Consider the following 22,115-nt stretch of genomic DNA (forward strand, 5'->3'; position numbering starts at 1 on the left):
AATTTATAGGACTGCACCACTTCATAAAATAGTGTTAAAATATACACAGATAGAGAATCTTCTTAAGGTTTTTTTTTTTTTTTAAAAAACTTTCAAAGAAAATATCCAACAGCCTTATCAGATAGTAAGTCTGAATAAAGGGCATAGATATGAGTCTAAAAGTAGCAATGGAGCTGCATTTTTTACTGATCACAGCCAGAAAATGCAAAGACATGAAGGAAACCCATTTCCAAAGTATTTTAAAAAGTCACTACTGTAACTATAGTTTCTCAGATTATCAACTGTTGTGTGAAGCCTATTTTATATTGACGAGTAACACAGAACAGCACTGTTTTATTTAATTCACTGTGTAGACTGGGTTCAGTCCAAAGATTTTATCAACTAAGTGGTCTACAAGGAAAAACTAATCAGGAAATGCAAATGTCTGTCAGGAGAAGTGACAAATTTGTCCAACAGTGTGAACTGAGCTCAAATATTCATTTGTATTGAGCTTTTCATCTCTATAGTTGGTTCTTGGCATCTCCATTAATTTGTTTGCATTTTAAGTCACCCTTTCTCATTTATCTTCTCATACGGAAGATAAAACTTATGTCTATCACAGATTATATTCTTTGCTTCTTAGTATCTTGGGATTTCATAGTGCAAAGAATTTCTCCAATATTTAGTCCATCATATGGAAAGTCAAAAAAATACCGTTATGGTCAGGGAAAAACTTTGAGATTTTCTTATGATGTGGGGTCTTATTCTGCTCCCACCAAAAGGCCATCATTTTCCATACTTGAAAACACCTGAATATTTGCTCTTGTTATTTTTTTACTTCATGCAATTGTAAATATTTGATAACATAAAATTTAATTATTTTCTTTTTTGTCAAATCTAGATCTAGAATTTTTTTTTTTTTTTGCAAACATTTGGCAAACTTCCTGTTTCAGGAAGAAACACAAACTCTTTGGATTTGGTAGAACAGCTAGGACAGAGCTTCCTTCTTTCTTTTCCTGAAGTAGACAAGAGAAATGAAATCATGGTATGACCACTTAAGAGCCACCTTGGCAAGTCAAATATGGATAATTTGTTTCCTGAAACAAAAGATAATTCAATACCACAGAGATTTCAAGAAAGAAGACTTACTATTCCAGTGCTGAGAGGCAAAAAGGGTATCACAGGCAGGGATGCTTTTTTGGGTAATTTAGTCACCAAACCCTCTAACATATTAACTGTGCTGCAAATGTGATGATATTTAAATTTTTCTCTGTTATTTTTCTATTGATAGTTTTGTAATTTTTTTTCTTTTATACATTAGAGCCTGTATAGGAAAACAAACTGCTGTAGGGACAATAAGTGGCCAAAGGAATTTGCTGTGTTATGGCAGAAACTGAAACAGGAGTGATGTTTGACCGGTAACCAGTTTGGGGATGGACCAGGGCAGTGATGGGGCAAAGAAGGAGACAGAAAAGTGTCTTTGGGCCCAGAAGAGCCTCTGCTGCCTATCCCCAGCAGTGGGACAGAAGGTTGAGGTGAGCAAGCTGGAGTGGCAGGTTGCGCAGTGGGGACCAGTGAAGAGGAACAGGGTTTTTCAGGAGCCTTGCAGCAGGGAAATGGGACTGTGCTGTGGAGGAGCAGGATCAGCAAGGAGTTTGTTGTAGTCCTACAAAACAGCAGAAAGTCTGAGCTGCATGGTTCTTCACGCTGGATCTAACTTTTACCCTCTAAATGTGGCACCGTTTCTGCAGTTTCAGAGATGTTTCACAGCTCTGAAGGCATTGGGAATTGTTCCTTGATCTTCATGTCAAGCAGGAGAAAATAGCTCATTAGAACACACAGGACAGAGGTAACTTGTATTCATACATGTTAAATAAAGGGGAAAGCAAAGTCTTAAGGTCCTAGAGCTGACTATGTTGGTTGACTGAGCAAGTTACCTCACATCTTAATCCCACGACTTGCAGGAAGCCTGAAATTTTCCTACTGAAATCAAAGCATACAGAGGGAAGAAGAGAGGAAAGAAAAGGTTTTCCCCTGTAAGAAATTTCATTACAAATAGATGTAAAACAGGAAAGTGCAGATGAGTTGCATTTGAGTAACAGCATGGCAGTAGTTTCCTTGACCAATATTTTGGAATTTCTCAGCTATGACACAGACCCAGAAGAGAGAAAAATTGTTGCTAACTGTTCACGGCAAAACTTATTCTGGTTTTTTGTTTGTTTGTTTTTAAATCAAGCATTAGTTAAGCTTTGCTCTCCATTTATCATACCCTGGAGTCTTATGATGCCATCTGTGGATGCATTGTCTCAAAACTCAGAAGAGATTTGAATATGTCTCCTCTGAGACTAAAGACAGGTAGGTACAATCATATCCTTGGTGGTTTTGAAAACCTTCAGACAAGTAGGAGAGGAGAGAGGAATGTGCAGTTCACAACTCCTGTTATCAACTATGCCTGCAGAGCCACATTCTGTCCATCAAAGGACAGAGGTGACACTAGTTCTTCCCTGCTGAAGCTCTCTCCCTGTGTTAAGCAATCAGCACTATACTGGCTATTTCCATACCAGCCTGTTGCCCCAGTGTTTTACTTGCAACACAAGTAGTGCAACTCATGGCATTTTGAACTGGAAACAGGTCCGAGTGGAGAAAGCGCATGATCTGAAGGAAGCCTAAAGGGCAGCTCAGATGATTTAGCAGCATAGGGCTCTTCCTTTCTTGTTCCATTTGTTTCTCTGCAGGCATCAAGAAAACGATCCTCTAAGAGATGGTTTTAATGATTCCCGATAAATTTGTTTTATTAATTTAATTTTTTTTGTTGTTTTAGAAAAGAAAAACATATTCCACCAATATGGAGTTTGAATCAAAATATTGAACTCAGGCATCTGCATATATTGAGAAACTGGGTGTCTGGAGCAATAATGCTTGCGTTATACTGTACCTGCTATTTATTCCAGTAGAAAAATGTTTATTTTATGTTCTGTTGGTATCAGAAGTTAAAATGTTTTTGTTACTAAACAGTGTAGCAAGATATAATTTAAAGATTAATCCGGTGTGCTCTACTATTTCATGCAATCCTACAATTCAAAAATGCCATTTTTGTTAGATCTGTAGTTAAAATGAGGAATGCTTACATGGACACCTTCTAATTAAAGACTTAAAAGCATAATTATAGGGATTACTTTCTATCATTGCAGTAACCAGTTTCCACCAGGATGTAATGAGCAATGCAAACATCGGGATACAATCCAAATGAGAGCTTATCGTTTTCCTAGGTCCCAAAACTACTCAAGTGAGAAGATACAAAGTTGGCTGCAAGAAAATTAGCTGCATAAATTGGAGATCTATAAAACATTGAAACATATTAGCTTAATTGTTCCCTGGCTGCGGGAAACTAATGACAAGGTTCTTTTCAGAAGACCCTGCGAAAAAAGTCTTGTGTAGAGTTGTATGCCCCTTGGACCCAGTTTACCTCTCAGGTAAGCAGTGTATATCAGGAGCTACTCCTCCAAAGCGTACAGAGATGAAAATGCATAAAACTGATAAACTGTGTAAAGGAGTCAAGTCTAGATATGACACTCGACAGATGCTAATCTGTTTTTCACCCTGAGGACAAGTACTGCTCAATGAACAGCAAGTGCAGTACTGTTAAGACCTGCGGTTTTTCAGTCTCTTCAGGTTTTTGCTTTATGTTTGAGTTGTTTCTCTAGCAGCAGACACAGGCCTCTGCATGATAAACATGTAGATACAATAAGTATACTTGGAAGCAGAAAAATATACTTGCAAACAGCCTACTTTCATGTCGGTTCAAGTGTTAGTTATAAAAAACCTCACCTGATGCCCTTCCTTAGTTCAAATAATACAACCTTCTTAAGAAATTTCATTTCATGCTTGTCTGATCTGGTCCCAGCCCAAAGGAGCCTCATCTTTCTGCCATACTTATACTGAACAGTCTCCCGCTGGCTTCTGAGCACATGCTGCTCATATTGAGCACTGCTTTTCCTTAAAGCAGCATCTGCCAGCATTTCCTAAAGCCAGTGAGAAGATTTTACTTTACTTTCATAGGTTTGATTAGGCCCTTTGTACTGCAGAAAGCTTTTTAAGCACATTTGGTTTACATTTAAAAAGCAGCTGTATAGATTTCGTAAATAAAACCAGAAAAAAACCTCCAACCCATCCAAAATCCACCCGATAATATGAAAGTAACCCAAAAGAGGTGATTCTTTTTGTGTCATTTTCCTAGGGTAAACATTTAAGAAATACAGGCATGAAATATGAGCTGTATGAAGTCTTGCTATGACAATGAGCTACGTTAAATGCGGAATGGTAGATCTAAAAAACAATGGCCAAGTTCAGTGTAAAGTAGTTAGAAAATGCATGCATCAAAAGCTATGCTGTGTGCAACATGGCAGGATACAGACATTAGTTGAAATGGACTGGAGTCATGCAATTATTTGGAAAGAAGCTGCTGAGTAGAATAAAAAAGTGTGGATACCTGTGTGGATCATAGCTTCCTCCATCTTTATTTCCTGATATAGGAAAATACAAGAGTAACTTTTGTTAGTGTTTAGAACTTGTAAAACCATTCACAATGTAGTTTTCCATGCACAGCATCTAATTCCTAAAAAGAAATGTACTGTGTTAAATAAAGACAGAGCTGCAGTCCAACAGAGATTTCCTGGAAGTTTTATATAAAAGAACTGAAAAACCACAGTTTTTCAAAAATAATAAAACCGCCATTGTCAGATATTGTAAAAAAGAGAAATATTTGTAGATGAAGAAAGAGATACAAAGATGCAACACCACCAACTATGTAGAAGGGAATGTTCCTGTAAAAAAAATGAATCGCAATGTTCAGTCAACCAAAGTTAAGTGCAATGAATTCCAGTGATTTGAAGAAAAAATACCAGCTATTTTTGTATTCAGAGACTCTTGTAAAGAAATATTGTTTTCTTAAAAAAATGAAGACTACTGGCGATTAGAAGTTTACAATGTTAAGTCTCAGTTGTGGTGTAGGGCCTGAAGTTGTTCGCATAGACAGACAGCAACCTGAGTAAACACAAGATTTAATACCTCACCTGATACTGGGAGGCAAAAACTAACCAAATAAATCCTGCAATAGAGAAAAGAATTATGATTATGAAGATCTGCATGTACTTGTTATGGATTAGTTCCAAAAACATGATATCCTTTCTGTAGCATTTCTCTCAAATGCTGTTGTTTGCCATCAATATCTGTTGAGAATAATCTGTGCAAACTCGCAAAGAAGCTTCCTGGTCATGTTTTTCTGTAGGTGTATATGGATCACTCCAAACTATTCAGAGCAATACTTAGGGGAGTGACACTTCATGCATATAATTAGTACTTAAGTAGATGAAAAAAGTATAGATAAAATGGAAATAAACACTATTGTTTATCTTGTACCTGTTTCAAGTCCCTTCGGCCTTGGATTGCACTGCTTATAACCTTGACAACTGCGCAGTTCCATCAGCTGTATGTGTAATTGATTTAAAATGCCTCTTTCCACTGTGTGCACTGTGTTGGTCAGCTGAGAAAGGGAGGAATGGAGGGAAACAATACTTGTTAACAGAAATAAAAAAAAACCTAGAGGAGTCTGGTGAACAGCATTTTGTAACTGGGAACAGGGTTTACCTGATAAGGATCAGTGTTCATATCAAAATATTCCAAGAAGCCAGTTGCAAACTCACAAAAGAGAAAATTGTGGGTGTCATTAACTGTTCGCAAACACCAGTAAGTGTTGTTATTCGAGCTTGTGCAAGCACAGAAAGAGCCCACTGTAATTAAAGAAACAAGTTATTAGTTTTCAGTGAAAAATAACATGCTTGTTTCTTCTACTAGTGTCTTTAATTCCAATAATAAAATATAAACATTGCCTTATATTTTTATTTAGATTTATTTAGATTTGAGTACTGTGATTAGCTGTAACAGTATCAAAGTTTTCTGAACAAGCTTCATAAAAACAGTAATGGTATTATAACACATTAGCTCTTCTTTAAACTATGGACTGTGTCAAAGGGACATTTTTTTACCCCATGACTGCTGCTGGAGCACTGCCAGAATGCACAGCAATATGAGAACTCTTTTCATAACTGTTTGTAACTCCACAGTTAAAAAGTAATTAGCCAACTTAATTGTTGTCTTTATAACAAAAATCATGCATATGACTACTTTAAGTACATTTTAAAATGTACTGAAAAAATACATATTAGCAGAAGTCTTAGTGCAATCAGAACAGATTATCATTAAGAGACAATTTCTTTCTCCAAATGAAAAGTTGTTCTTAGCAAATTTTCTGCTTGGAGTCAAATATGTTGTAACTTAATCATCACCTGATCTTGAAGAAGTTTTTGAAAGTAAACTTTTCAAGCACTTTTCTTTCTCCATCACAAAAGATGAGAAAGGTAATTTTTTTGTTAATGCAGAATACCGAGAAATGTTGAAGCATGCCTCAATAGGACAGTTTTCTTTATACCCTGAAATTTAGAGACTTAAAATATCTTTTAGCTCTAATACTTTCTTCATATATGCCATGAGTGCTACACAGTTGTGGTTTTAAAATTACTTTGGCATATAAAAAATGGGAATAATGGGAAGAATTCATAAGGGATAGTATGTGCATTTTTTTCATGATAAGTTGTTTATTATACACATTGAAATAAAAATGTTTAAGTAGACCTGTGCTGAAGTTTGTGACAACACTAAAGGTCAAAATAATGCTCTGATTGCACAAAGTGGAAAAACTGTAATAAGAGCAGAGGATAACCTGGATCACATCTGCATGTAGACATAAGACTTACAGTTCCAGAATGGAGCTGTTTGCCAGTGGTTGTTGTCATGTGTAAAACACGTCAGCCCAGGAAGGCTACACTCGTCTCCTTTCTTCTGGCGCCTTTTCCCCTTCCTTTCCTTCTTCCTTCTCCGGTTCTCTTTGAACAGCTGCAGTTTGCCATCCACTTCCTGTGCTGCTTCTCTGTTTAGAGAGAAAGTTGGGCACAGCTGACTAAGAACAGTCTCTGCTTGGTTAGCAACAGCACTAACAGTTTTCATATCTTTCTGGTTTTTTTAAAGGTGTGAGGATAAAAATATGACTTTCTCCTATCTCAACTTCCACCCCAGCTATTGTGACAAGGTGTTCCCTTCAGCAAACATGAGAAATGATACACTGCTGCATTTACCATCAACTAAATCTTGTTAAAAACCATTGATCAGTTTATGATATAATTATTTTCATCCATTTTCTATCAATAGGTTTAAAAATATTATCCATAAGCATTCACAAGCTGGTCCAAAACTACTGAATGTTTCTTGTGAGAGCTTGCTGCATGTGACCTTTACTTTTCCTCACCCCCTCCTTTCCTCTCTAGATAAAAAAAAAACCAACGAAACCCCAAACCAAAAAACACCAAATCCCAAAACTACATTTCTCCAGTCACCAAAAAGCCAACTATGAGAATGAGAGGATAATAACAATCTTACTTGAAGGGATGAAGATGGCTCTTGAGTTTCTCTTGGGCTTTCACCCCTTTCTCTTTGTTGTAATAGCTACAGGAAAAATTATTAGGAATTATTAAGTCATGAAACTATTTGCACCACAAAACCAAAAGAGAAACATACTATCTTTGACATTTTCTTAAGAAACTATACAGAACAACTTACAATTTTCACTTCATGTAAGAAAGTTAAATCTGTGTGAATGATCCCATTCTAGGTTGTAGCAAAACTACAGCTGGATTCAAACATGTTAGTAGAATACAAATATATTTAATCTTAAAAAGTTAAAAGTTATCTTCTTGAGATTCACAGTAGCTTCTACTTATAAAATGTATCTAACTAAAACAGGTATCCTACAATGGTTATAAATATCAATAAAGGTTAGGTTCTTTATTTTCCAACTCAAAAATCCCTAGAAAATGTGTGACCTTAGTCACAGTGTAGCTTTCAGTATTTAATGCCATCTCTCTTACCTCTGTTTACTACAGTCACATTCATCTGGCTTTCTTCTTTTTAGGTGTCCTCTAACTTCCCTCAAATTCTTAATTTTGTCTTGGAGAGCTTCGATCTGCAGTGAATATTTCCGAGTTTCAATTATTTCGACATTTCAATTATTCTTTGAAAAGATAGCAGTGTGAAGACTTCATTCAGGTTTTAAAATACCTCTTACCTCCTTATCGATGTAAGCCTTGTGGTCCTTCCAGGCTCTGGCAGATTGGTACAGCTCCCTCTCACAGTGAATAGTGTCATTTGGAAGAATAAAACATCTGTAATCATGAGTTTAAGAAACAGAAAAAAGAAGGTCAGTGATTTCCCAGTTGCCTACCCATTTTTTCTCTTTCTTCTGACATTCTTAATCAATTAATTTTTATGGTCTGTTAATAAATAAATAAACTCGACCAGGCCCTCTTATGCTAACTCAATAATAATAATTGCATTCATTTGTTTTCTTTGGAAAAAAAAATCCTCATCCATGACAGATGCTCTCTGCCTGGTAAGCAAAAAAATGCATCAACATTCTTAATCAATTAGAAATTAAATTGAAACTGAAGTAAAAATCTGTTCAGAGTTTAAAGCCTCTTGTTAATCAAATGTGCCATTGTTTATTTAACCACCAGCTTTTAATTTTTGAGAAGAACAGCAGAAAAAATATGTAGATGCCTATCTCTTCCCATGTTATCCTGTTCTGTTTTTTGCCTTGTTCAAAGAATTCCTTAAGCAATGCTGTGTTCTGTAAAGGTCAAAACACTTTATGGAGAAATAATAACTTTTCTGGAAAACTATTTAAAGCTTTATTAATTCCATGATTGGAAATTATCAATGTAAAAAAAGGGATGACTTTTACCTATTCAAAACTAACTTTTATGTTTTCCTTAAAAAAAAATAAAGAAGACAAAAAGAAATAAATACTTATGTTTTAAGTGCAATAAAAGGGATTAAAGAGAAATTTTTGTTGCCTGCATCTTTCTGGCTTTTCAGATCACTCACATTAGCTTTTTTAAGCTAAAAAATATTTTGAGATGTTTGCCTTTTCATTCAGATTTAGTGTAGGGCTAAAAATTGAAATCTAAACAACATTCAGGATGGGAAAATGATTGCAGATTTCTTCAGGATCATAGAATCCTAGACGGTTTGGGTTGGAAGGGAACTTAATGATCATCTAGTTCTAAATTCCCTGCCATGGGCACCCACTAGACAAGGTTGCTCAGGGCCACATTCAACCTGGCTTTTAACACTTCCAGGGATAGGGCATCCACAACTTCTCTGGGCAACCTGTTCCAGTGCTCTACTACCCTCTGAGTAAATAATTTCTTCCTGAAATCTAATCTAAATCTGTCCTCTTTTAGTTTAAAACTGTTCCTCCTTGTCCTATAATTTTCTGCCCATGTAAAATATCACAAGACCCTTTTAGGTACTGGAAGGCTGCTATAAGGTGTCCCCAGAACCTTCTCCATGCTGAACAGCCCCAGCACTCTCAGCCTGAATAAACAGGTCTAATGTATCTTAGGTAATGCGAATGGCTGCAAACAACCAGGTATTAAGAAACATGATGTAACTGATCTAATCTATCCTCATGTAGAGTGGGATTTCAGTCATCTCAAATTTGGGCCCCTATGTCAAGCTGGTAGCCTAGACTATAATGAACAGCAGGAGCATCAGCTTAACGGGATGATTAATCCATCATAAGATGCATGTTTCTATATGGAGGATGAAATTCTCTCTGGAGATGCCTACTCCTCCTCAGAAATAAAATCTAAACTAGAGGCCTCCTTTTAAAATACATATATAAATATGTATAAATATATAAATATGTATAAAATACTAAATATAAATGATTCCACTTCCTAAAAAATAAAACTCAGGTTTATCTAAAATCCAGGATGACAGTTTTAAGTTTCTAAATATTGTATGGAGACAGTGAGGACACAATTAGAAAACGAAGATTTCATTTGAAGAAAAGAAAACAACACAGAAAAAGCGATCATACTTGTGTGTCACTCTAACAGAGCTGGGTTGACCTATGGCATCAGCGCCATCAGCGAACATGGCATCACCAACAGCACCAGCAATTTCCTCTGTTTCTTCCTCATTTTCAGCATTGTGACGCTTGGTGATACTCCTGGTCTTTAACACCTGTAATTCTTCTTCTTCCAGATTTATGTCGTATATTTCACCTTCAAATTCCACAGACAAGGACCGGGTTTGGCGAGTGTGAACAAATCGGGGTTTGTATTCTGAAGCAGAGGAAAGAAACATTTCCAGTTGTATATATGTATCTACAAGACCCACGCCATGAACACAAAACATATCCCAAGGAACAAGAATGATGTTCAGTAAAACCAGCTTATTTTTCCTCTGACTTTACAGAAACATATTTAATGATTTTTGATACATTGTGACCCTCACTTTCATGAGTAGCATGTAATTTCTATCACTTCAAGGTTTGCATTTCACATTAGTCTGACCTTATGCCAGAATTAGCATCTATATCTGCAAATAAAATTAGTATCTCAGAAATCAGGTATCTAAAAAGAGACACACAAATCAGAGATCGCAGGGTTACAAACCACTTTAGAAAATTAAACCCTTCACCACTGTGAAAGAAGTGCAAATTGGCATGTGACATGTTTGGCTTACACTTCAGAATAAAAATGACTTTTTAAACAGTTAACACGTTTTCCTTTTTAAAGGTAAGAATTAAAATGGTATGAATTCATCAGATATCAGTCTATACGTATCTGTATGTATCTATATGTACATATACTTTGACACACGTCATCTGTATTTATGTGTGCAAGTCCTAGATCACCCAAAAACTGCCTCATTGCAGAGCTACAAGGAGATTTATTATGTCACTTTCACCCCTTGAAAGCTCTGAGCTTAGTAGGGTTGCAGCTCTTTTAGTTATTGCGTATGTGAGTAAGACTAATGAGACAATTAACTCTTTGAGGGATTTTTAATGTTATGTACAAGAAAACCTGTGTTGAGGCTCAGTCTGAAAGACCTTAACTTCTTTTGCTAAATGCACTTGACTTAAACTAAGCTGATAAAACCCACAGTCAATGCCATACCAAAGCATGTTCTGTCTAGCAAAACCACACACAGAGATCTCCAGAAATACAAAATTTATCTTGTAAAAAAATCAGTTGTAGGGCATTTCCATTTGTTACATCTATGCTGAGCACACCTATGTCACAGAACAATTCTTCATGCAGCAGAAAATGGTAGCTGTAAGAAAGTACTGCCTTTGTCAGGTAGTGTCAGTTCTACTCACAGTTTTTATGTTAGTGTCTTTAAGAATCTCACACTGAACCTCTCCTGCAAGAATCTTTTAGAAGTGCAGTTAGTGAGTCTGATTCAACTTTTCATTCAAACCACCCTGTCCTGAGGGTCTTTAATAAAATTAAGCAGAAACATTCATAGAGTCAGATGGGACAACCTCTTCCATTTCACAGCCTCTGATGATACTACTTAATAATCAAGTGACTGAAAGGATGTAATATATATGCATCTCATCCACATGTCATCTGAAGACTGAGGCCTGAACTCCTCATTCTCTCAACAATGTCTCTTCATCATGAGTCTTTCCCTGCACTACTCAGAGGAGTGATAAAGCTGATTTGGAGGAGACAGAGCAGGGAAGCATAAGAATGTTGTAAAGGAGAAAATCATAACAAAAGAACTTTTTCTGATGCCTCTTTCAGATGTTTTCCCTCCTTTCCCTACTTTCTCTCCCCAGGTAACTTCCCTTGGTTGCAATCCCCATTCAGTCCTTGCTGTGACTTGGCAATACCTCTTTCCAAGGTATGCAGCAGTTATCTCCCTTTGAAAATATCACTTGAGGGAACATTCCCCAGTTTGAGAATCACTCTGGTAGTCTGTGGCATGTAGACTTTCCAGGAGAGGTCTGCTTGTACACATTGTGAGGTTCCTTAGATCATATTAAACAAATGGAAGAAATTATATCAGGGTAACACTTAGTCTGAACAATGAGACAACTTAAGACAGACAATATTGTGGTGTAAAGCACAAAAAAATACTAGGGATTCTTGTTCACATCCAGAGTGGAGCTCTAGATAAGGAATTATCTAGATAAGGAATTATTTTTAATTATACTGACATTATTTTCTTATTTCATAGACATCTGTGCAGAATCTTCTAACTTCTGTGCTTCTCATAGGACTTCACTATCTTCTTGCTTTAAAGACCCATCTTTACTTTATTCCCCAGTCTAGTATTCTAATTAGAGTGCAAGAGAATACAGCCTGCTCTTGAACCAAGTCTAAAATCCGGGGTCACTTCTATTGCTATAGCTACAGAACTTCACTTTCATTGCTTGGCAGAGAGAAGAAAATACTTGCTCCGTTTAAAATTATGGCTTCTTTAAACAGCCTTCTTTTGTAGAAACCATTACCAGAAACAAACACGTCCTAAAACCCTCTTGTACATTCCCTTCAGCCCATGCTCCACTAGAGGACACTGCAATCTCACTCGTGTCCTTGCGGGGATCCCGCTATGGACGTGCAGGGAAGTGAGATCCAAGCAGTGTTTCAGGTCCGTGAGCAGCCCCAGCACCACAGTGCAACAGGTGTCTGCGGGTTATCACTGAACAACGAGTGAATTCAGCTTTAACGATGAAAGAAAACACTTGCACTGGCCACCTTGTCAAGCAACAGCACTGATTCACCCGCGGATGCCACAGGGTTGTTATGTCTGAGCAGCGCGAGAGGTGGCACCAGAGCATCGCCACAACCACCACTGCAAAGGCAGCCTAAAGGCTATTCCTCACTGTGATCCAAAGGATAAATATTGTTATTATTGTTATAATTGGAATCACAAAATGGTTTGCCTTGGAAGAGACCTAAAAGACCATCTATTTCCACCCCCCTCTCCGACATGGGCAGGAACACTGGCCACTCAAAGCCCCACCCAACCTGGTCTTGAACACTTCCAGGAAGGTGGTGTCCACAACTTCTCTGGACAACCTGTTCCAGTGCCTCACCACCCTCGCAGTACTGAATTTCTTCCTAATAGCTAATCCAAACCTACTCCTTTCCAGTTTAAAGCCATTACCCCTTCTCCTATCACTACATAATCTTATAAGAAGTCTCTCTCCAGTTTAGGCCCCCTTTAGGTAGTAGTCTTAAACGGGCTTAAACCACTCTTGCCGTGGTTTAAGCCCATTAGGCTTAGTACTTCTTTAGGTACTTATTACAGAGGCAATTATGTAGAACCTGACTACAAACTACAGATGTCTTCATTAAACACAGAGGTGAAAGCAAGAGCATACTGGTAGGACAATGCTCTGCTAGACATTTTCCTCTGCTCTTTGCCTCAGAGCCCAAGAGATAAATAACACTTACTTTGCGCATTAGGGTTTCTCAAGAACTGTCTTTGATTTTTTCTCTGGGTCCTGCTGTTTCGGTAATCAGCGTCTCCACAGTTGCAGTTTTTGTCTTTACCACTATATCCCCGGGAGTGAATGCTGCGGGTTCTCTTCCTGATGGCAAGTATGTCGCTAGGCACCTTACACTTGTGAATTCGAAGTTTGCCAGAAGCATCCTCTGTGCACTGCCATTTCTGTGAGAGGGAGAAGTGAAGATGATTTCCCAGCAGCCTTTCAAACCCCTGTTGTTTTCAGGTGGATTGTAAAACAAGACAGGTAAATTTCTTTAAAAATTTAAACAGTGCCTTACATAGCACACTGAGAAGGGAAACATTTTAAGGCACATATTCACTCACATTCTTCCCAACATCTTTCTCATGCTAGGCAAACATAAGTTTGAATGAAATCACTGCAAATCTGCATTAAAAAAATACAACCCAGACAAAAAAAAAACAAACAAAAAAGAAAAAAACAAAAAAGAAAATGAGATATAAATCAAGAGTATCTAGACTAAACACATACCTGAAAAGAGCAAGTAAAAATCTTAATTTACTGAGCCAAGGTGTACAGCTGTCAGGGCTGTTTTCACCAACTCTTTTTTTTCTTTGAAGAAAACAAACTTCTTTTCTTTGTTCTGTGAGTCAGAATTTCTAACATGATTCAGGGAAAAATAAAAAAAACCCACAGATGAAGAACTGGTTCAGCTGAGAATTCTTTGGAAAGAAAAGGACAAATTGCAAATGTAATCTATAGAAAAATACATAAACCACTCCCTACAGCCAGCAGGTGCAAGCTAGAAGAACCTTAGGGACACTAAACAAGAAATTATCTTGAATAAACTCCTTTGGGTATATAAGCCTTGAGATTTTTATCAGACTTGGGAGGAAAAGGTGCAGTCTGGAAGGAGTACCTGTAAAAAGCGTTGTATGTGTGCTGAATATCAGAGCAAGTGTGGGAGAATGAGAGGAAACAGAGGTTTTTTTCCAGCTTGTCTGCACAATATCTGTCTGACTTAATTATCAACATCACTGAACCAGATGGAAGATTCCAGGTGGATTTTTCCAGTGGATCCACTTACCTTCACATATCAAATTAAAAAGCAACAGGGACTTTAATTTCCTTTCCACATGACACTGTCTTAAAAAAGCTAAATGTAATTTAAAAAAAAATATGGATAGGTGTTGAGAGATCAGGGCTCCTTTGCCCATGTCCAAAGCTTGCCATATAGGGCCCTCACAATGCACTACACAAACTAAGAAGCCAGTGAAGACTTTGAGTCAGTAGTAGTCTGAATAACAATAAGGAGAACTAGAAATAACATTGTTTATTTATAATTTTGATAGAACCATAAATAACTATGACAAATGAGTTTAGTTCACTTTTTGCATCTTAAGCCATAATGACCAGAGTTTGCATACAAAGCAATTAAGTTTGGCTGGATATTGTAAAGAACAAAACTCAATAATGCTATTTATGACTGGAACCTTTTAGCTGCAGTTTCAGTTAAGTTTCCTATAATGTGTGCTTTTTTTGTTTCCCAGCACTGAATAGCATAAGTAGCTTTCTCTTGCCTCATTAATAATAACAAGACAGCTAGATGCTGGTCCTAATGGAGTCCCCAACTTAATTTTTGAAATGGGCACTGATATCAGAGCATGCACATTTCGGTAAGTTCCATTAACTAATGGCTGCTTTGGACTGTTTTGGGGATGCTGTCATGCTGACTGAAGAATGAAGAAAGAAAACTAAGCCTTCAGGTAGATTTGCTGATCCGATAACCTGAGGGATGAGCTGATGTGGGTCTGAACCAGGTCCCTCTGGCCTAACACGTGGGCTGAGTTAAAGACGGATTCCATGCTGAGATCTTGCCTGTGGATTGGCATGACTCTGATCTCAGAACAGTAAGCCATGTGTAAAAGGACATCAACTTCACCAAGTCTATGGCTGCCTGAGAAATTACACTCATGCCCAGACTTTAAGTGTAAACATACACCTACAAGTCACAATATGACTTCGTACAAGTAAAAGTGTCCAAGAGCTGTAAAGTTTTGCAGACTATATTCTGCAATAGCATGTGCACTCTTCCTACCACAGCAAGAGATGATTGTTACAGGATAAGAGCTGACTGCATCACTATATTTCCCGTGTTTATTGGGTACGTGTTACAGTTATAAACATATGGCAGTCTTTAATGAGTCTCAAAAGCACCATTTTGAAGCAGAATAAGTATTCTCTTTGTCTAGCATTAATTATAGCAAGAGGTTCTAGGAGTGGCTTCAATAACCATTTAGATCATTTTTAACAATATTATGACTAACATTGAAACAAGACTCTCTCTGTCTAGTACAAACCAATAATGGTTCTCTATTTAAAACAGGGATTAAATATGATTCATTTCCTCTTTTTTTTTTTTTTAATTTTACTTTAAAAAGTGTCATTATAAAGATGCTTTAGAGTTCTAAGACGGAATTTTCGGTCTAACTTTCCTGAATCCCTGCCCATGCCAGCGTAATCAGGCACTGAGCATGCATTATGCAGTAAGTTGTAATGGTCCTCCTGCTCATCTTTAGATCTATAAAATGCATTAATGCACATAAAAGAATACTGTGACTGAATGCACTGCCCTTTCTCTTCCCCTGTTTTCTACTTTCCTTCCTGCTATGAATACCAAACTACTCTTTGTAGTCCAGGAATATTAGGTTTGGTTTCTGGATTCCCATTTCTCCATCAACTAAAAAAAAAAAAACCACAACACTGGCTTATACACAAACTAAATATGTCTTCATTAAGTTTTCATTTCTATATGATTTATTTTCCCCATGTTTATGTTCTTTCTTACAGTTATATTTCACAAGACACCTAAGCCAATCTAACACTTCATTGTTGCCATAGGAATATGGGATAGTCCTTGCTTCTGGCTGCATGCTGATTTAAGAAACCCTGCACTGATTTACTCTCACCTCAGTAGGAGAAAAGAGAACCAACTGAGAATTAAAAAACCTAAACTAATAGTGTTGTGAAACTCAAACTGTGTCAGCCTTTTTCCCTGTCATTGACTCATCTTTTCCTTCTTTCATCACATTTCATCACCTACCCTCCAGCAACTATTTCCCTCTCACCTCAGCTCCCCACCCTCAGTTTACACTCTGCCTCAATTTAGCTTCAGAGGGGAAGCAAAGGTGAAAGAGGACCTTTAATGCTTCCACACCAATGGAGTCCTGACACCCCACACCTGAAAGCTAGTAGGACTTAACCCCACTAGGAGGGGCTTTGCTGGTTTACAGCCACCCTGAACCAAGCACGGTCTGTTCTGCAGATGCACTTGGAGTCTTGGCTGGATCTGTGTGTGCTGGCTGCCAGCTCTCCCCAAAGCGCTCCCTGCAAATTGCAGAGGCAACTTAGGAGAGGTAAAGGTGTAAAAGGACTGGGCAGCTAAGGATTTTAGGTTTGTCCAGCTTGAAAAAAGGAAGCTGAGGGGCAACCTCATTGCTCTCTACATCTCCTTGAGGAGGGGAAGTGGGAAGGGAGGTCTGGAATGGTTCAAAGTTATGCCCAGGGAGGTTCAGATTCAACATCAGGAAGCATTTCTTTACCAAGAGTGCGGTCAAAACCCACTACAGGCTTCCTAGAGAGGTGGTTGATGCCTGTCAGTGTTCAAGGAGCATTTGGACAATACCTCTAACAACATGCTTTAACTTCTGGTCAGCCCTGGAAGTGGTCAGGCAGTTGGATTCAATGATTGTTGTAGGTCCCTTCCAACAGAAATAGTTCTATCCTGTTGTGCTGGTTTTGGCTGGGGTAGAGTTGATTGTCTTCACAGTGGCTAGTATGGGGCTATGTTTTGGGTTTGTGCTGAACACAGGGTTGATAATATAGAGATGTTTTGGTTATTGCTGAGCAGTGCTTGCACAGAGCCAAGGTTTTTTTTGCATCTCATACTGCCATGCTGGCAAGGAAGTTGGGGGTGCTTGGGAGGTTGGGAAGAGACACAGCTGGGACAGGTGACCCAAACTGACCAAAGGGACATTCCATACCATATGACATCATGCTGGGGAAAGAAGGAGGAAGGGGGGGACATTTGGAGTGACAGTGTTTGTCTTCACAAGTCACTGTTAAGTGTGATGGGGCCCTGCTGCCCTGGAGATGGTTGAACACCTGCCTGCCCATGAGAAGCAGTGAATTAATTCCTTGTTTTGCTTTGCTTGTGTGTATGGCTTTTGCTTTCCCCATTAAATTGTCTTCATCTCAACCCATGAGTTTCCTCACTTTTACCATTCTGATTCTCTCCCCAGTCCCACTGGTGGGGGAGTGAGTGAGTGGCTGTGTGGTGTTTGGTTGCTACCTGGAGTTAAACCATGATTCCTATCCTATCCTAATCCTAATCCTATCCTAATCCTATCCTATCCTTCAGAAGGATAATCTCTGACAAACCTGACGTTTAAACATGTTCCTGTGTTCCTCAGTGGGGAGGCAAGTACTGCAGCAGGAGCCCTTCCTTCAATAATTGCATTGGCACGATGCGTTTTCTTCTGGGGGTAGAAGTTCACCCTTATAAAGACATTTCAAAGACAAAGGGGAGTACATGGGCTGGTTAAAAGGTATTGTTTGTACTTGGTGGCTTTGCTTTGCATTGCTACTGGCATGGGTCCAGTTGCGACTTAGAGCTACATAAGCAAGACAACACCAATTGACTTTGTAACTACCTGGGGTCTCAATTTCCTGGTATTAATCAGTTGTGCCACAGCCTTCAAACTAAGTAAGTCTATTTCCCTACTGATTATAATTAAGGCATAAAACTGTATGTTCAGCATAAATCACTGTGATGCGCTGCACTGTAAATAGCTACTTAGGCAGGACTTCAAATCAACTTCATGTAGTTAATAGACTGTCACAGCTTTGAGACAGTTGCTGCCTCCTTATATAGAGGGGAAATCAATTAGGCAATTCATGAAAGATGTCTCAACAGTAGGCAAGCTAAGGGTTTCTATGATATGTAAACACTGAGTATTTACAGTAGACGAATCAGTGTTAAATACCTTGTCAGATTTTATCACAAAGCTATGAAACCCTGAAAAACATGCAACCGGAAATATAACACGGCAGCAATATTTTTACAGGTGTTTTTTCATTTTTGTAATGTATGACTGACTTTGAGTATTATTGCTCAGCCTAGGGAATGTTAAGATAAGGCTTGAAAAATGAAGACTTCATGAATTTAAACATGTCCTCAAGATCTCATTTCCCTGTTTTCCTGTTACAAAAGGAATGCTCTAAATTTGAAAACAGTTCAGATGAAAATACCACCACGGGCTGTATATGTGTGTACCATTTTCTTCTATTAGCAATAACCAGATCTACGGCAGTACCAGGGGACTTGATGTGATAACGCTGGTAAGGGAGTCTGGTTCAGGGCTGTGCTACCACAATCAGAACTGTCTTGCTTTTGCTTTCTTTGTGCCATCCAAAGTGGCCATACCACACAGCATATTGAAAGGTGACCTGTAATTAGTTGGCTCTGGTAAACAGTACAGAGTAGCAGCAATTCATTTCTGCTGAACTGGACCCGAATACTGAGAAATGTTTACAGGCTGAGGTCATGTCCTCTATGTATTCCCACAGAGCAATCATGAACCCTGGTCCTGACCAAGGCTCCTGAATACCCCTGGAAATATCAATCTGTGTTGTTACATCTCAGCAGTACTTGAACATTGCACATGAGTGCAGCTGTTTAGCAGGGACGGTTTGCCAGCTTCGCTTACGGAAATTGGAATTGCTGCATTTTTATCGGAAAAAAATCTCCTCCTTCATTTTAGAACTGAGTTGATGCTGCCTGTGAGGGCAGATCCCAAGTTTTGTACCTCTCTCTCAAAACTGAACCACCTTCTATTGAATCATGCTCCAGAGTCTGCTGTCATGAATATATTCAAAGATGGTTATTTATATATAACCTTACCACCAAGAAGTGTTGCTGAAAAATGCAGTGGTCAGTGGTTCAACAGAGAAGGAAGTAGTTTGTCATATAAGAATTGATGTAATATAGGCAGAAATGTATGACAGACTTCAGAAATACATTCAGTTAAATGCACAGGGACATAATTGGAGGAAAAAAAGAATGAAGGAATTAATCACTCTAAAGAAAAGGAGGAAAGAGAAAATTGCCAAGGAAATTTGCAGACTACACAATTTTGCATTCTTGATGTACAGACAAGATTGATTTTAAGTGTCACAGTTATAGCAGTTCTCTAGTTATAGAAAATGCATGAACTGCTTTGTCAGCTCTAGAAGTGTAGACACCTAGGTTGAGACAGAAAATATTTCACCTCCATAGCATTCTCCACCAAATCTATTAACTCGTCTGTAGTTACAACTCAACATCAACAGACTTCTGCTGTTATCCAATAAGCATCCACTCTCAAGTGCAAGCAGATAGAACCCAATGAAAAGGATAAATTTAGTCTTTTAGTTATAAATAGTAATACCAATAATAATCTGTTAAATTGTACTATACACGTTTAATTTGCAGAGGACTTAGTTTATACGATATTTCACTTCATAATTTAAAATGGAAACTCTGCAAAAAGAGAACCTCAGAGGAGTACTACAAAAAGTGCTAAAAATGGTTCTTGCATAAACTATGTTTTCTCTCAAAATGTTTTTGGTATGTAAAATTACTTTAAAAAAGGTTCAAAAAAATTGATCTGTTAAAAAGGTGCCATTCTACCAAAAAGTCTTTATTAGAGAGCACTGATAAGATGATGGTGAAAATGCTGAACACAGTTGTGCATTGAAAGAGATGAAACCAGTGAACCCAGTGATCTTCCTGGAATATCTCTGGATTTCATCCAGAATAGAGCTGATACTTCAGATTAAGAATTGCTTAAATTTGAAGAACTGTCAAATCTGGGAAGAGCTGACCTCTGTTTAACAAAAAACTTAAATATTTAGGCTGAAATGTGAAATATTTAGGCTGAAATATGAAATACCATGCTTTGAAAGATTATTTTTAGAGATAAAGGAACTTATCTTCATATTTGGTTTCAACTCATAAACAGAGTGGTATGCTAACTAGGGGTATCATAATTCCTGGCAATTCCTACAAATTCTTGAGCAACTAAGTTGCAAGCATGTTTCTTTCAACTATGAGGGATGACTGCAGGGTCTAAAGTGAGCTACAAGAGCTGTTCACAAAAGCACTGAAGTATGTGCTTTTAAGCACTGGTCCCAAACACCAATGTTTCCACTTAAGCCTGTATACAGATGCTCTGCTGAATTAATACTAAGAAAAGATGCTATCAATGGGCAGATAGCAAAGATAAACCAACTTTGAATCAATGCTCTGGTACAACAGGTTGATCACCAGTGCCTTCTGCAAGCATCAGGAGGTTGTTCTGGAATCAGGAGGATCCATGAATGATGTTTATTTGTCATATCATAATTTTAGTTGGGTTTTAGTGGGTGCTCAGGGTCTGGTTGTCAGTGGTTTGTGAGCCACCTGACACTTCTGGCCAGCTCTTACCAGCTTATGTGTTTTTATTCCTACTCTGCAGCTGGTCATAAAGCTGACCTATACACATGTATGGTCTGTGATATTTTTTTATGAGAACATAGATACTTGAGCCAAACCAGACTACACCTAATAAGCCCCATTCTAATTTCCTTTATTATATTATCTGTAAGCTGATTGATGGCAAGTGTTCTTTTAGGATGACAAAGAGGCGTGCTTTTGACTGAATACTGATATGATAATGTGATAAATATGAATCTGAATAATAAAAATCAAATTCTTATGCTAGGTTTTTAAAGGGTGAAGAATATATTTGAAATAAGAGTACAGACTACATAACGTGCTTTTTGGATTAGAGCCAGGAGAATCTTGCACATTTACTGCAGGGCTGATGTTTGGATTCAGCAACACGTCCCCAGTGACTACCTGTAAAGCCCCAGATCACTGTAAAATACATCGAGACCTAATGTAACTACAGTCTCACTGTACAACCGTCAGGCATTTTCTCCAAACAAAACATTATTTCCTCAGGGTAGTTTTGGGATACAATTCCTCAGGGGGAAACACACTATTACGCATCTCCAAAGCTGACATGCATGAAGAAAGAGCTCTTGGAGAGTGTGGCTACAGCATTATACCTGTCTAGCACAGTTTGAGTAAATGGGTGTGCACGTCATACCAACATGGGCAGCACGATGCGTTTTTCCGTTCTGCCCATTGTCAGTGCTCACTGGAGCTGGCACCAGACCACAGACCTTTACAAGTTTCAGACGTTTGCTGTTCACAAACTGGCAGGTAGTGCCGAGCAGATGGTAGGAGATGTATGCCCATAAAACATACAGACCTGTGTCTGGGTTTCGTTGCTGAATCATCCAACCTAAGAGCTGAAATTTTAAACACAATGCTTCACAGTCCTTATTTTGGCATGATGGTTCTTTTTTTTCCCACTGGAAAAATTTTAGAATAAGGCTGTGGTTTGTGTGATTTTTCTAAGAGGATAAAAATGCATGTTTGGCTATGGATTTGATATTGATTACAAATAACATATTGACCAGCACACTGGAAACAGCCTATCGGTCACAAGACCTCAAAAGGTAACTATGATCTGGGAAAGAGTGTTAAGTCCCAGAAGCCAAAATTATGCCTCTGGAAAATTCCTATGACTCAGACTGGTAGAGAAAAAAAGAAAAAATACTTATGAATTAATTCAACTCCTTAATTACACATTTAGGTAAGGGA

At 38.0% G+C, this 22,115-nt stretch overlaps 1 protein-coding gene across 2 annotated transcripts in view; it reads right to left on the reverse strand.

Moving 5' to 3' along the window:
* The window catches only part of SULF1 (sulfatase 1), a 120,333-nt gene that overhangs the window by 3,119 nt on the left and 95,099 nt on the right, over positions 1 to 22,115 (reverse strand). Inside the window, exons 12-20 of one of the 2 annotated variants that reach the window (XM_029959355.1) lie at positions 13,350 to 13,566; positions 9,974 to 10,220; positions 8,156 to 8,252; positions 7,959 to 8,053; positions 7,471 to 7,536; positions 6,792 to 6,964; positions 5,626 to 5,768; positions 5,398 to 5,521; positions 4,469 to 4,502 (exon numbers count right to left, since the gene is read on the reverse strand). In XM_029959355.1, the coding sequence (XP_029815215.1) occupies positions 4,469 to 4,502; positions 5,398 to 5,521; positions 5,626 to 5,768; positions 6,792 to 6,964; positions 7,471 to 7,536; positions 7,959 to 8,053; positions 8,156 to 8,252; positions 9,974 to 10,220; positions 13,350 to 13,566 (1,196 nt within the window). Of the gene's footprint in view, positions 1 to 4,395; positions 4,503 to 5,397; positions 5,522 to 5,625; positions 5,769 to 6,791; positions 6,965 to 7,470; positions 7,537 to 7,958; positions 8,054 to 8,155; positions 8,253 to 9,973; positions 10,221 to 13,349; positions 13,567 to 22,115 lie in introns of those variants that run through there. The other variant, XM_018079539.2, reaches the window with a different exon arrangement.

The sequence above is a fragment of the Manacus vitellinus genome, unplaced genomic scaffold (assembly GCF_001715985.3).
Source record: "Manacus vitellinus isolate BGI_N305 unplaced genomic scaffold, ASM171598v3 scaffold_1_pilon, whole genome shotgun sequence".
NCBI lineage: Eukaryota > Metazoa > Chordata > Aves > Passeriformes > Pipridae > Manacus > Manacus vitellinus.